At 40.9% G+C, this 14345-nt stretch overlaps 2 protein-coding genes across 7 annotated transcripts in view; both read left to right on the top strand.

The window, feature by feature from the left end:
* Positions 1 to 7782, top strand: part of nhsl2 (NHS-like 2) — a 93458-nt gene extending 85676 nt beyond the window's left edge. For 4 of the 5 annotated variants that reach the window (XM_067437376.1, XM_067437378.1, XM_067437379.1 and 1 more), the window contains 4 exons: positions 909 to 1046; positions 1352 to 3847; positions 3957 to 4104; positions 4568 to 7782. In XM_067437376.1, coding sequence (XP_067293477.1) covers positions 909 to 1046; positions 1352 to 3847; positions 3957 to 4104; positions 4568 to 4889 — 3104 coding nt within the window. In that variant the 3' untranslated portion in view covers positions 4890 to 7782. The remainder of the gene's footprint in view (positions 1 to 908; positions 1047 to 1351; positions 3848 to 3956; positions 4105 to 4567) is intronic. The other variant, XM_067437377.1, reaches the window with a different exon arrangement.
* A 2257-nt stretch (positions 7783 to 10039) lies between these two features.
* The window catches only part of arhgap36 (Rho GTPase activating protein 36), a 51297-nt gene continuing 46991 nt past the window's right edge, over positions 10040 to 14345 (top strand). The window contains exon 1 of one of the 2 annotated variants that reach the window (XM_067437373.1): positions 10040 to 10444. In XM_067437373.1, the coding sequence (XP_067293474.1) occupies positions 10352 to 10444 (93 nt within the window). In that variant the 5' untranslated portion in view covers positions 10040 to 10351. The remainder of the gene's footprint in view (positions 10445 to 14345) is intronic. The other variant, XM_067437374.1, reaches the window with a different exon arrangement.

The following is a 14345-nucleotide window of genomic DNA, read 5'->3' as shown; positions in this document are numbered from 1 at the left end:
GATAATGCTGTGCTTAGGCAGCCTGGTGTCTGATTCCCAAAGTGGTGCTGTTCTTCACCCACTAAAGATAATGAACAGGTAGCTGTTGCCATGGCAACATGCAGCTCTCCCTCCTTCGCTTAGATAGGAGGTGCAGAAAAAGCTGCATAGAGTGAGAGACAGACAGAAAGTGAGTGAGAACTGTGGCGGATGGGTGGGAGCAACAGGGAGGGAGAGGAAGAAAGATTTTTGTTTTTTACCTCCTTTTTGTTGGTATTTTCATGAATGAAGCCAGCTCATATGTTGGGAGCAAATGAGCTGTTTTCTGAGAGACAAAAGGGGTATCCATGTAAAGAACATAGTGAGAACTGGGCTTAATTAGCACATTATGTTCAGTTCCTTTCATCATTGTGTAGGTGGACCATTTATCACAGCACTCTCTCCTTCACCGGGTGTTTAAAATTATTAAACACCCAGTCCAATACAGTTCTTAAAATAAAAAAAAATCTGTATTGTATTATCGCATAGAAAGGAAAGTAAGTTACATTGATCTGCCATTGGGTAGTCCTTGTCAATACACAGCTCTTTTTTGATGTATTATCCAGTGTCCATTGTCGGATTCATTTCTCCCGATCAATCAGGCACCATTATCAAGTCTTCAGCTAACCATCTATCTCATGTTGGCTATTGCTTTTATCCATAATATACTTTTTTCTTCATAAATATACCAAAATGCTTGCCATTGCATATTCAGGTCTGAATAGGCGGTCATGGCTAATGTTTTTCAGCCCAATCATAACATGTATAGAATAACGTGGCTTTTATGCAACCATTTTATGGTCATGAAAAAAAATCATAAAAATAAGACAATTTATCTGACTGAAGACTGTCAGTTAGCCTGACAGCTGGTATCTCATATCTTGCCTCAGGCCAGAGCTTTGATAAGCACTCTGCACGGCACAACGAACTGCGGGCCCCCTTTAGAACTGATTCAGCGGTCAACCCAAAAACCGTTCGCCGCCCGAGGAGTGTGGTTGCAGGCCCTGATGTCACGCTGCACTGCCAAGGTGACTAACAGGAAGTTAGGCAAGTTACTGACAGGGTCTCAAAGTGCAAAAAGAAATAAACAGGAAAAGGACAATGGGCACTGACCAATGACTTGTCTCTAGAGTAATTTGTAAATCTAAAATCTAATGTTTGTTAGAGCCACACAGAAGCTTTGACAAACTGTCACACAGATTGCAATTTGTTCTAGCTAACAATGTTCTGATTGAAATACATCTTTCAGGATCCTTACAAAAATTATATTTATTTAAGAAAGAAGGACTAAATTCTTTTTAAAACTGTTTTTTTAAAACTATTTTGTCTTTAGGTGACAGCAAAATTCTTGCTGTTGATTTAATACAAGGTGCCTGTTCCCCTGGATCCTCTCAACCCAGATCTTTGGAGCCTACCACCGAAAACACGGGTCAACAGCATATTCCTCTTCGGAAGACCCAGAGTGACCTGGAGTACAGTGTCCCCCCATCCCCGAAGAACCCATCAGGCATGATGGATCATGCCACTCTGATGTGCCCAAGCCCCTCCTGGAATGGCCCAAAAGGTTCCACTTTCTCTCCTTCCTGGAATGACTCCTACAACTATGCTTTAGTTACGAGCTCTGCTTCAAAGCAATCAATATCTAAAACTGGAATGTTAACACCTGGAGGTGAAGGAGGTGGTCTAATTTGTCCATCCCATACCAGTTCAGGCCTCTCCATGAGCTCAGGGTCACACTCCAGTTCTTTCACTTCCATCTCGGAACCATGTGGACACCGGGTTTACACAGTGTCCACACAGGGCAGTGGAGTTGCTAGAGGGAAACGGAATGAAACAGAGGGGGCAACTTCCACTGCAGGCACAGAAAATTCCAAAAGTGAGCAAGAGAAGAGATCAGCCCGATCCAATCTATTCAGGTTCCGTGAACGTTCACTTTCAACACCAACAGACTCTGGATCATTTTGCTCAGCAGATAATATATGCTCTCCAGGTGAGGCTGTCCCTGTTGTTCCAGAGGGTGAGAGCTATGCCCTGCTATATCCAAGCAATAGCTCGGAGGATAGCACAAGCACAGATAATGTTTCTGTGACCACAGGTTCAGACTTTTTTCCAGATAGTCGACTGAGGTCACGCTCACGCAGTATCTCACTAAAAAAATCTAAGAAAAAGCCACCGCCTCCAGTACGTAGTGTATCCCTGATGAAAAATCTATCAGAGATTGGAGGAATGGGCTCCTACCACAGTGAAGGGCACTTCAGGGATGGTAGACCCAAGAGTCTCTTTATCCCTCGAGATCACCATATTCAAGATTCATTCCAGCCTGAGTTCCTAATTGCCAAGCCTGTGGATGACACAGATCAAGCCCACAGTAGTTTGGAGACATCTTCTGATATTTCTCATTCTGCTGACAGGGAAACAGAGCTTGGGTTTCCGCCTCACTGGCAGCTCAATGAGTGGAAGTCCAACAATGATCCCTACCGCTCACTGTCAGGTTCAAGCACAGCCACAGGTACCACAGTGATTGAGTGCATGAAGGTGCGGGGAAGCTCAGAATCCCTGAATTCGCCTTCAACCTCACGAGCCACATCTCCATCCCAGTTCTCAATTGAGGCTGAAACCAAGGTATCCCCCTTCAAGCCCCCATGTCTAATGTCTCCATCCAGTGGTTACTCAAGTCAGTCTGAAACTCCAACCCCAACTATATCAAACACCCTCATCACTGGACCTTCTCCAGTTGGCTGCAAGATGCGCCCAAAGATTCCAGAGCGTAAATCTTCCCTCCCAGCTTCTGCAAAGGATAAATCACGCTCACGTCTATCATTTGAACTACCAGCAAACTCTCAACTGGATTTGTCCTCTGTCAAACCCAAGCCTAAAGCCAGCCGACGCCATTCTGACACATCTACAGCCAACAAACCAGGTAAACTGAGCCCCAGTCAGTCTTCTCTGCCTATGGTTACCACAACAGACTTGCGAAACATCCGCCTTCGTTCAGTAAGCCGCTCAGAACTTGAAGACAGTCCTGATGGTTCTGCTGACATAATAGAAGAAGAGCAAATCCGAGATCTCAGCCCTCCTATCACCCCCTCTAACATAAAACAGTCAAAGCCACCAGTTGCAACAAAGCCGCCCCTACCTAAACGGCCCATGAATTTGATGCTTAAATCTCCCTCATCCTCCCCTCTGGCACCTGAATCTCCTCCGTCTTCCCCTGTGGACCGGCCCATGCCTGTGGGTAACATCTATATGGTTGTAAGAAAGCCCAAACCTAAAAGACCAGCCCAGTCATCACTCAGCACATCTGCAATAGCCCCTCAAGAGCCATTCCACAGCTATGTACCTCTTCTCCCTGAGTTTGACCTGGAGCATGGGATTCCCATTGAGGAAGATCTTCCATCCCCAAGTAGCCCAGAGAGAGAGGACAAAAGTAAGACCCTTCCAAGTAGAATGACAATATCCTGTTTAGCAGAATTAGACAAAAGAAAGCCCAAGGTACCTCCTCCAGTGCCAAAAAAACCCAATGTCCTTCTTCTGCCCTCTCCAAGCACCCAGACCAATGGCGGGGCAGAGAGGAAAACTCTACTTTCTGAAAGCATCTCCCAGTCACCTACAAGCCCATCAACATCTGAGATTGAGGGAGATTTGCTTAAAGATGAAGATCAAGATGATCATGCAAAGCAAATTTTACATGGAAATCATACACATTTTGAAAGTTATGAGATCTTTGAGAATCAGGAGAATGATGTGGTACTTGAAGAGAATATTTCAAAAGATTCAGGTTCTCAACAAATCACGGAAAGAGAGACACCTCCAGCTGAGAAAGTAAAAGGTTAAACATTTTGAATTTAAAAAAATGTTTCTGTTTTTGTTTTTTTTTGTTTTTTGGTGTAGTCAATTTGTGGCTTAATTTGTGTTCTTTTAAAAATGCTGCTCCACAGAAACTTATCCTGAAACAGAAATACTGGAAGAGAACAACTCTGCAGTTGACAAGACCGAACTACACATTACAGAAGAAACAGATGATGACGTATTTGTCCATACACCCACAACTCATACCACCGAAGACCTCTTTACCATCATACACAGGTACATAATTTGCAGTTTAACATTAACAATGATTAATTTAGCTATTTCTTGGCCGGAACAAAGGTTCTGACAGATTGATATAATCTGGCATAATCATTATATATGCGGTTATGGTATGTTACTAGATGTCAGGGGGCTATGTCTTCTAGTGCTGAGGTCACCACTTAATTTTCACTTTAATTTTTATAATTATCATCTTTTTCAATTAAATATTTATTATAATTATTCACAAATGAACAATAACTCTTAAGGCCAATGTATACTTCACGTTTTACACATAGGCGAGGGTTAGTGTACTCAGATTTCGTCATCAGAAAAGTATGCGCACGGCCGGGTTTTTGTAACTGTGCATACCAATTATGGTTGAAAGTGAGCTCTGCAGGGCAGTGGCCCTCTAGTGCCAGATTTAAGCAACCCTGGTGTAAACTTATACACAATATTTGTATTGTTCTGACTTTCTTAGGTCAAAGAGGAAAGTTCTAGGTCGCAAGGAACCAACAGACTCCTTTGGAAGCAGGCAGTGTCTGGTCTCACCTGTGAAGACCAGTAGCACAGACCTCCGAACTCTAGGCCTCGGGACCACTCCTAGGTCAAGCTCACGAAATGAAAACTTTATGGCTCTGCTCCAGAAGAGGAGCAGCAAAGCCAGCAGCGGAACCCGAGTTTCTGCCATGGAGTTGCTGAAGAGCACAAACCCCTTGGCACGACGAGTCACTGAGTTCTCTCAGTCACAGCCAGATGGGAGCTCTACGAACACACTAAAACCAGCTCAGCAGGACCAGTGATTCCACTTGAAGAGAACCACGTGCTGGCTATCAATATGGCTGGTTTTCCTTATGCTCCACTGCCCATCAAATCGGTTTCATTTGCAAAGACCTCATGTTGAAGGAAATGAAGTGGGTTTGAGTTGTTGCTTTCAGACAAGGGGATCAAACTGATGATGTAAGATTGTTGTGGAGTATAGTCAGTATTAAAAGAAGCTGAGCCCACCACTGATACAAAATTCAGGCATAGAAATCTGCTTTTTTTGACATATGACTGCAATGATGAATCTCTTGAATGGGAACTGACTGTTCACTATTTTAGGAGCCCAGCCTATATTTGTGGCCAAAGCCTGCTCTGCCCATTTCAGTGGTGGAACAGAAAGTGTCTTAGTAGGATAATTGTGTTTTAAAAGACTGCACAAACTAGCACAGAGAGAGATGAAGGAGTGTATGACGTGAGTCGGAAACATTCCACAGAGGTTGTAAGCAAGGTCTGGTACCCCTTAAAAAAATGAAGCACTTTCACCAGTACAGGAACTAGTTTACATGACAAAAAGCTATATTTGTTATTTTCCGTTGTTTTTTTTTTTTGGTGTTATTTTTTCAAAAGATATGAAAGGCCATATAAATGTCTTCTTGAGTTTATTTAATCTATATAAAACTATGTATACGATATATAAATATATATACGAAAATGTAACTGCTTGATCAAAGACGCAAGGGACACAAAGCTGTCCATATCTGTGACAATTCTTGGGAAACTGCCTATTTTATAAGCTCACAGCACACAAAGCATTGAAGGGGTCATATTGAACCATTCTCATGCAATGCATCTGAACCGATCTTCCCAAACTACCAGAAGTGTAATCAGACATCATAATCTGTTATTCTGCACAACATACAACTAATCAAGATTGACATACCTTAGAAAAGAAAATTTGGATGGTACAAGATAAGAGGACACAGGGCTACAGAAGAGGAGCAAGTAAGCATTACCACTTATTGGTTTGGTGCTGGCCTTATATTGTGTCAAATCTCTCAGGGGTTTCTTTGCAACTCAGGAAACCCATCAAGGCTACTGGTCAAAGTGTATAATCTCTTACAGAGGTTTCATTCAACGACACACAAAGTATCAGGGAGGAGATTTGCTAAGGCCTATGGATGGTAAAAGATGACCAGATTCATATCTTTCTCATTCTTGCCCCCCTCAAAAAAATAAGACGCCGCTAAAGACGACAATTCCAGATCATCTCGCAAGACAGGATCATTAAAACACAAGTGCAAAGCTTTTCACTTTATGTCCATTTCAGACTATGCATCAAAGCTGAATCAAACCTGCCCTTCTGTCTGCACTGGCAGTTAACGCCTGTGGACATTAGGAAAGGGTGAGACAGAGCTCAACTGTTTTATTTTTAAATTACATTTTTGACCAAAAAGAACATGCTTTTTTTAATGGTTGCCCTCCATGCAACTTCAAGACCGCGTTGTAGATCGATGTTTGAATGCACAAAGACTTTGCAGACTTTAACAAATTGTGGTAATTTACTCAAGAACTTGAGTGTCATCTGTGGTAACTGACCACCATCCTACATTAAGGGAATTTTGGAGACTACTGCAGACAGAGGATCTACAACAGGCAGCCGCAGAGACTGAGACTTCAGAGACTGCTTCTTCTTACCATTCCGTATGAAGCTCCCTGCCTCATGTGACTATTCTTCTGGCTCCCAATCAGACAATGGACAGAAACCTGGTGCTATTGAGCCAGAGCGCCCTCAGCAGTCCAGGAGAGGAAGTGCTTGGCAAAAATCTGTTCTATTGAGATCGACTCTTGATATTCATCTTCTCAGACTAGTCGTTCAGGTATTCCGACAATATGAAAAGCATAACGTGAAAAAAAGAGACAGAATACCACCACATTAAAATAGTGTGTGACACTTGTTTTAAATATTTAGTGAATGAAAAAAAAGTCAGACAACCAGTGTTTATTTGCCTTGTACTCTGGCGTGAAGCCTCTGTGTTTTTAAATGCCTTGGTATTGCACTTCCGTAGAAGTATGCAGAGTTTCTTTTACTCTTTTTAGGATTTACTACTATGATATTTATCACTACTCTTGTGTACTCTGTGCTTAACCCTATCAATGTCAACACTCTCACAGGTACAAGCAGAAGAGAGACGGAGGGACGGTGGGGCAAAACAAAATAGAGAACTTAAGAAATGTAACTTAGTGGACTGTTAGAAGCCCTGTGCAACTCTAATGTAAATCCCAGGGAGGGGAGATGAGTGGAGAGACATACATTGTTATAACGACATTAGTATTGTTTGACACACTGACACGAGAAAGTGACAAATTCCTCTATAGTTTCACTGATTTTACTCAAGCCATTTTCTGCTCATCCCCTCTCTCCTCACATAACCAATAGGGATTTGTTCTACCCATTTAATACATGAAGAGAGTCAAATGTGCCAACTAAGGGAGAAAAAAGGGAGTCCTGAACAAGTTTGTTGACAACCATATGGTTGCTGTCAAGTGGAACCAACAACTTTTAATCAACTCTTGACAACTCCCTGCATCACATACAACTTTAGTTTTTACATGCAAGATGAGACTGAGTTTATTCCAGCACAAAGGCCCTTTGACAGATTGCCAGATTGAACGGGAAAAGCTTTAAAATTTCAGATTGCCCTTGTGCAATGGGAATGGAAAAAAAGACAGGGTGGGAAGGCAAGAAAACAATGAGAATTATATTTTTGTTATTTTGTTTCCTTGGAAAGACATTTGAAAATTGCATATTATAGACCTCACCCTCCAGCAGAAATGAAGGTTGCTGTGAGATCTCTAATCAGCTGCAGTATGTCTTGCCTATGTGGTAAAAGGTATATCATTAAAATAAATTATTTTTCTTGCATAACAGTCCTTTGCAGTCATGGTGTTGTTTTTCTCTTCAAAACTATACTACATGCATACATTCCTCATTTGTGTATTTTATATTATATTCAAAATGCAAAACTGATTTCCAAAACCGAGTCCTTTGCCATGAGATCTTAGATCAGATTTCCTACCCAAACTGAGAAGCACACAAAACATTCAATTAGTATCTCTAAAGCAAACTTATGTAATCTTTCTGTTATTAGAAACCTGAGCAATATTGCCCCCTTGTGGGTTTATTTTTACTCTCCATTACTGCTGTTTATCAAACTTCTGCAGCACTCACCTCAATAGCAACCCCTTTAGCACTTTCATGAACACCTGTTTTTCACAGCGTACTGGAACATGTTTCTGATCCATTAGCCCACCATGTGCATTTAGAAAAGGTATTTTGATCTAATTTGATTTTTCAAATGTTTAGTAACATTCGCGGTCAGTTATATTTAAATGTCACCATGGCTGCATTTATTTGATCACAAAAACATGAAATATTATTATAATTTAAAGTAACTTTTCTATTTCAACATATTTTCAAATGTATTAATTCATGATATTATATATATAGTGACGTATATGGGTTCTGCGGTTCTGCAGTTAGACCTGTCTCCAGTGGCTCAGTAGCATAGGCAGAATAGGCTAATGCTAGGGGCGCCACTCGTCCATAGGGGCGCCAAAAATGAGTGATGTTTCCGGTTTTATTACTGCTACTTTTTATTAATATTAATTAATTCGAGGGGGAAAAAAAGAAAAAAAACTTAAATCCCCAGACTCTTCCCAGACCGCCGCATCAATCTACCCCTGCCCAGCGAGTGCTTTGGTGTGTCCGCGATTGAACGCGCGATCAGTTTAACGTCAAGAATTTGTTGTCGTCGCCTCTCGCGCATCTAACAGACAGGATTGCTTTCGCTTTTAATCTGCTTGTTCGCTCGCGCCAGAAAGTGAAAGTTGCCTAATTATTTATGACGGATGGCCAATGTGTCAAAAAGACCGAAGCCCTCAGATAAACTGTTCGTTCATTTCATCACTTTACCCCTGTCTTTATCCCCTTATTCCCTGTTTTCCCTGTATCAAATTGCAATTGCATTATCTAAATATGAATGTTTGCTAATTAATTCCAGCTATTTTTACCTTAAACTTTATATAAGCAGCTGTTCTGGGGGATCAGAATCTGTAAAAAATCATGTCAATTTTTTATAAACACATAATTTTTGTTAATAGCCTAATATTTTTACTCCGTTTTTTTAAGGGGATAGGCTATATTGTGTTTTTAAAATGTATTTTCTGAAATTAGTAATGATATTTATATACAGGTTTATCTAAAATAGCTAAAAAATAAAATAAAATGCACATTATAAAAGTTTCTTAAAAAGTTTAATTCATGGTCAAAACATGAGCATGCATAGTTTAGTGGAGGATACATACTTTTGTGTGTGTGTGTGTGTGTGTGTGTGTGTGTGTGTGTGTGTATGCGTGTCCTTGTTTATATTACATTGTGGGGACCAAATGTCCCCATTAGGATAGTAAATCCTGAGATCACCTACAATGTGGGGACTAGCCAGCGGTCCTCACTTTTCAAAAGGCTTATAAATCATACAGGATGAGAGTTTTTTTAGATAGAGGGTTAAAAATTTTAATAGCCAAATAAGTGAAAATGTGGTTGCTTTTTATATTGTATTGCATGTGTCTGTCTGTGTATAGGCCATTAATGAGCATGTTATTATTGAACATGTCATTTGTTTTCACAGAGGACTTTGAGCATGCCTCTTGCTACTTATTTAACAGTACAGTAATATCAATCTTTGCAAATGTGATATAAACACTGGGCCAGGGACCATAAAATGTTCAGTGTCAAAGAGATCAATGTCAAAAAGATTTTTAAGATAAAGAAAAAAAAAAACTTTTTTTCATACAAGATGACACACTCAATATCAAAGTTATTCATTTTCATTTATTTCATTAAAATTTATCAATATGATCCAGTCATAGCATTTCCATCAGTTCAAAAAGGTCATGAAACAAAGTTCAGTTACCATACTGCATTTACTACTGAGATAAAAGCTGAATCGACTTGAACCTTCAGACCTTTTTATGGCTTACGCAGTTAAGGAGGTTGGAATGGGAGGATAAGTGAGACCTGATCCCAGCCACCGGCACAGCCCATACTAATGCATTCCCAGTGCTTCCTGGTGCTGGTTTAGAGAGAAGGCTGTGAGCTTGTCAAACTCTGAGCCACCAGTGCCACATTTCCTGTTGTTGACTGGCAAGGAGAACAGCAGAGACTGCGCTGAGCTGCATGTAGGGACTCGCACTTTATCAACTGGAGTGCACACAAGACGCTCTGAGAGCACCCTTTCACAGGAAGAGCTGCTATCACTTCTCAGACACACAGATGCAGAGGAAGCACTGACACTGAACCTCTTACCAACAGCCCAGAAACAGGAGCTGCTCCACAGATGGACTGACTTTCTTCATCAACAGTCTGACTGATGATAACAAGTGGAATTTGCTTTGTTATTCGTTGCATTTTCTCCTGATCTGAGTGTCTCCAGGAGGTGTTATGGTTTTGTTCTACATGGGATCAGATAAAACGTCATCTACAGTCATGCAGCCTGAGGACCCCGTTCGCCAGGACATGCAGTTCTACTATGTGGTGAGTGGGGGAATCACCTATACAGTCCTATGCAAATGTGTACACGTTCTAGACAAGCAGTCTCAAACTATATGATAATGTAAAGAAGAGTGAACTAAAGTTACTTTGATGCTATCATATTGTCCTGCAAAGACTCATATTCAGTAACACAAGCTCCCAACCATGTGCCAAGTTGTTAGCAACCTACATAGGGTTGTTCCACTGAAATATTAATATCTCTAGCTTTAAGTGTTGGTAAATATGAATAATTTAAAGCATCAGCATTAACCAATATTAATAACCCTTTTAGGGACAGCAGTATTGGTAAGCATGCTATAAAACAGGCTGTCTTGCACTTTGATCCATGATCATCAGGAACAATTAAAAAACGGATATAAAACCATTATCTACAGTTTGTCATATCTTACAACTTTGAACTAGGCAAAGTCTTTTTTTTTACTTTTTTACTTACACATATATATATATATATATATATATATATATATATATATATATATATATATATATATATATATATATATATATATATATATATATATATATTCTGTGCTTGTGTGTGTGTGTGTGTGTGTGTGTGTGTGTGTAACAAAGCACTATATTGCACTATTGTTTTGTCTGCTAATGTTAATTGTGGCCGGCGATGCAAAGATCGCAGGTTCATCTCTGGATGAACTGCATGTGGACTGATGAGTAGAAAATCCTGGCACTGGATTGTGTTAGACGTTTAACCCTGAATTTCTCCACACGGACCGTCCTTGCAATTCTTGCTAAATGTTTTTGCTAAATGGCCTGTAATGAAGTTTAACAGAATAAGCAATCAATTGAGAATGAAGGCTTTGTTTCTAATGGTTGATTTAATAGGTTCTTCACCCATCGGGTCACGCCAATCCGAACAGCGCAAATTTAATTAAACTCACTGGGACGTCACAAGCTAATGAACCAATATAGACAACACACTTACCGAAATCTCAGGATTTGTGTCAGCTGATCCGATCTGATTTTGTTGCTCTTGGTGGCAAAAGATTAGGAAGTTGCTACAAAAATAGTGCGCAGTGGAAAAGTACAAAGATTTGATGGATTGGCCAACATCTTGGACAGTGTGCAATATAATGAAGACCATATGCCGTGAGTGTGGGGGGAAGGGGTCCCCTTGTATTTCATTCTGCTGTCAGCTGTTTACTGATAGCCATCGGCATTCGGTTGTAGACATAGGACAGGTGCAATACCAGCATAACGGTAAACATCTGCGCTAATTTATGCTCCGTGCCCAACAGCATTTCTCATGATATTCTTCAGTTGTTCTGTCGAAAACAATTAGCATTATGACATTGCATTGTAAAGAGCGTTTATTATCCGTTCATCAGCAAAGGTACAACATGCAAGGGTCTATTCTCATAGGAGACAAAACAGGGCCACCAGCTTTCACATGTTCAAGAGCTCCTGGATAATGATTAGAGTCATTCTCTGGCGCTGCACATTCCTGCAGTGTTAGTCAAAATAAACAGATCCATGTCTAATGTCAGTGCTTGATCAATGAGGGCCTGCTCATCTCCAAATAATGTTTTTAAGGTGTGTCAATATAATTACTGAATAAGGCCATTCAAACGTAGGCCTACTTAAAATCGGGGTATGGTAATGGTGGAAAACTCTTATTGCCAACAGACTGTGTGGGGGATAAAAGTAAAATATATTTGCTGGAACATTGGAAAACTCTGCATTGGGGTGTTGGAAGGATTGGAGCCAGGCAGAAGAGGATTAGATTGTCTCTCCGTGTCCAGAGTTACAGCTTGAACCAATAAAAGGAGCAAAAAACAACACAAAACGGCACACAAGTTCATGGATTATACAGCGAAACTCTACCTGGGTTAGATTAGAAGATTTAGTTTAACAAGAGAGGTCCGTTGATCAAAGATGATGTCTAAGCACTTTGACTTAATGCAAGGTTTCCCCCAACTAAAAAAAAAAAAAAATGTTTCCCACCATTTATGGACATTTCTGTAATTTTTGAGAAAACCTTTCATTAACATTGACTAAAGATGGGCGTTATTATGCATCTTCTAAAGAGTAGCCTACCGAATCACCAAAAAAAAACAAGAGATATCATAGCTGCGTCCAAAAACTGGAAAATGCTGCCTTCGGAGGGCATATTTCAAGGTAGGAAGGCATCAAGGGCATACACGACCTAATCCAATGTTAGCTTCGTTTCCTGTCTCCTGTCCCCTGTCCCAAATGGCACCCTAAACCCTCACGGTCTTCCTCTGAGTCCGCACTTTCACGACGTAACGCTGCTTTGACTGCCGGGAAGAAGTCCTCTGCGTAGCTCTCAAACTTGCGGCCTCAGCTGAAGTGTGCATCGAGGGTGCATAACGGCCGCAAAAGGGGCGCTCGCGAACACATTTCTTAGACCAAATGACAAATGGGACACCCTGCGGTCTTATGGACTTAACGGACGCGCGCACGCAACGGCCATTGTAAGTCCACAAGACCGAAAGTGCACATGAAGTGTGCCATTTGGGACAGGGCCTCAATATCCCTCCTCGTTTCCTCGCTCCTCCGTCCTCCATCCTATGACCCGGAAACCGATGGAGCGCAGCCATCTTGAAGGAGATCTGCGAGGAGGCAAGGATCGAGGAGTGAGGAGGCTTCCTGAGGAGTCGTGACCGAGGATACACAGGTGTATCCTTTGCGGAAGTGTTTTATCGACTAAACGTGGCGCAAGCATTAATTATCCTCCCCCTTCATATCATGCCACAGTTTATTCATTATTATTATTATGTTTACATGTACAAGACACAAATGTTTGTCAAATAACAACAACTGACAATTGCAGAATTATATCAAAGCACAAGAAAATGAAAGAAACAAATAGAAACTAATACTATACAATGAATAAAAAGCAGCTAATAACTGGAATTCGTTGTTAATAATAACTGGTAATATTAATTAAAATATGGACAAATGTGGTATTTTGTGGAGGCTGAAGCTCACAATATAAATACTTATCTCTAATGTTCAAGAATCCCGACTAAATCCAGCTGTATCATCATTAACTGACGCCGCTTTAAAGTGACGTTAAAGGGAGCGAGGATATATCATTTCACTTGATTCAATTCCTCTGTCCTCGCGTCTTTTCCTAGCGTCCTTCCCCTCGCATCCTGAAGCGGCGGAGCTAAGGAGCAAGGAAAGGAAGCTAGGAAAGGAAACAAGGATGCACATAATTGGGAAGCACCCCCTGCAATCTCGTGAACTTAACGGGCAAGCAGCGGCCCTTGTAAGTCCACAAGACCAAAAGTGCACATGAATATGGGACAGGGCCATATCCTTCCTTCACTGCCTTTGATATCCCACAATTCTGTGCGGTCCAATTGGTGACAAATGAGCTCGAAAAAGAAAAATGGTGTCTGAAAGTTGCAGTTGCTGGTCAGTTTTTCTGTAAATGTATAGTTTTTGACAAACGTCTTCCACTTCTGATGTAACTTCTAGTAATAAATGACTACTGTAGTAATTACATATTTGTTTAAATCTCACCGTAGCTCGCTCTATTTTGCTGTAGATCATTGAACTGTTACGCTGCCTGAGAACAGTTACACTGCCCAAAATCAGTGTCTTGAGGTACCTTTGTTTGCCTACGCTAACTTTCAGCGAGGCAACAAGCCAGCTGCCTATAGTGCCAAGGTTTTCAGATGCAGCCAATATATAGGGGAGACCGGAGAGTTGATCAGTTGTAACAGTGTCAGTCTGACAAGCCAGAAAAGAGCTTTGGTGATGTCATCAATATCATACACTCACATCACCTTTTTGAGCTCGCAGGAGAAGTGGCAAGGAAAGTAAACAATTTTAAGTTTTTTTTTTTTTTTTGCCTAGCAATCATTGTATTGTATATAGAGTTATTTGACTAGCA

Source organism: Pseudorasbora parva, chromosome 1, assembly GCF_024679245.1.
Source record: "Pseudorasbora parva isolate DD20220531a chromosome 1, ASM2467924v1, whole genome shotgun sequence".
In the NCBI taxonomy this organism is placed as follows: Eukaryota; Metazoa; Chordata; class Actinopteri; order Cypriniformes; family Gobionidae; genus Pseudorasbora; species Pseudorasbora parva.
The sequence above is the reverse complement of the archived record's forward strand: the minus strand, read 5'-3'. Positions and strand labels throughout refer to the sequence as shown.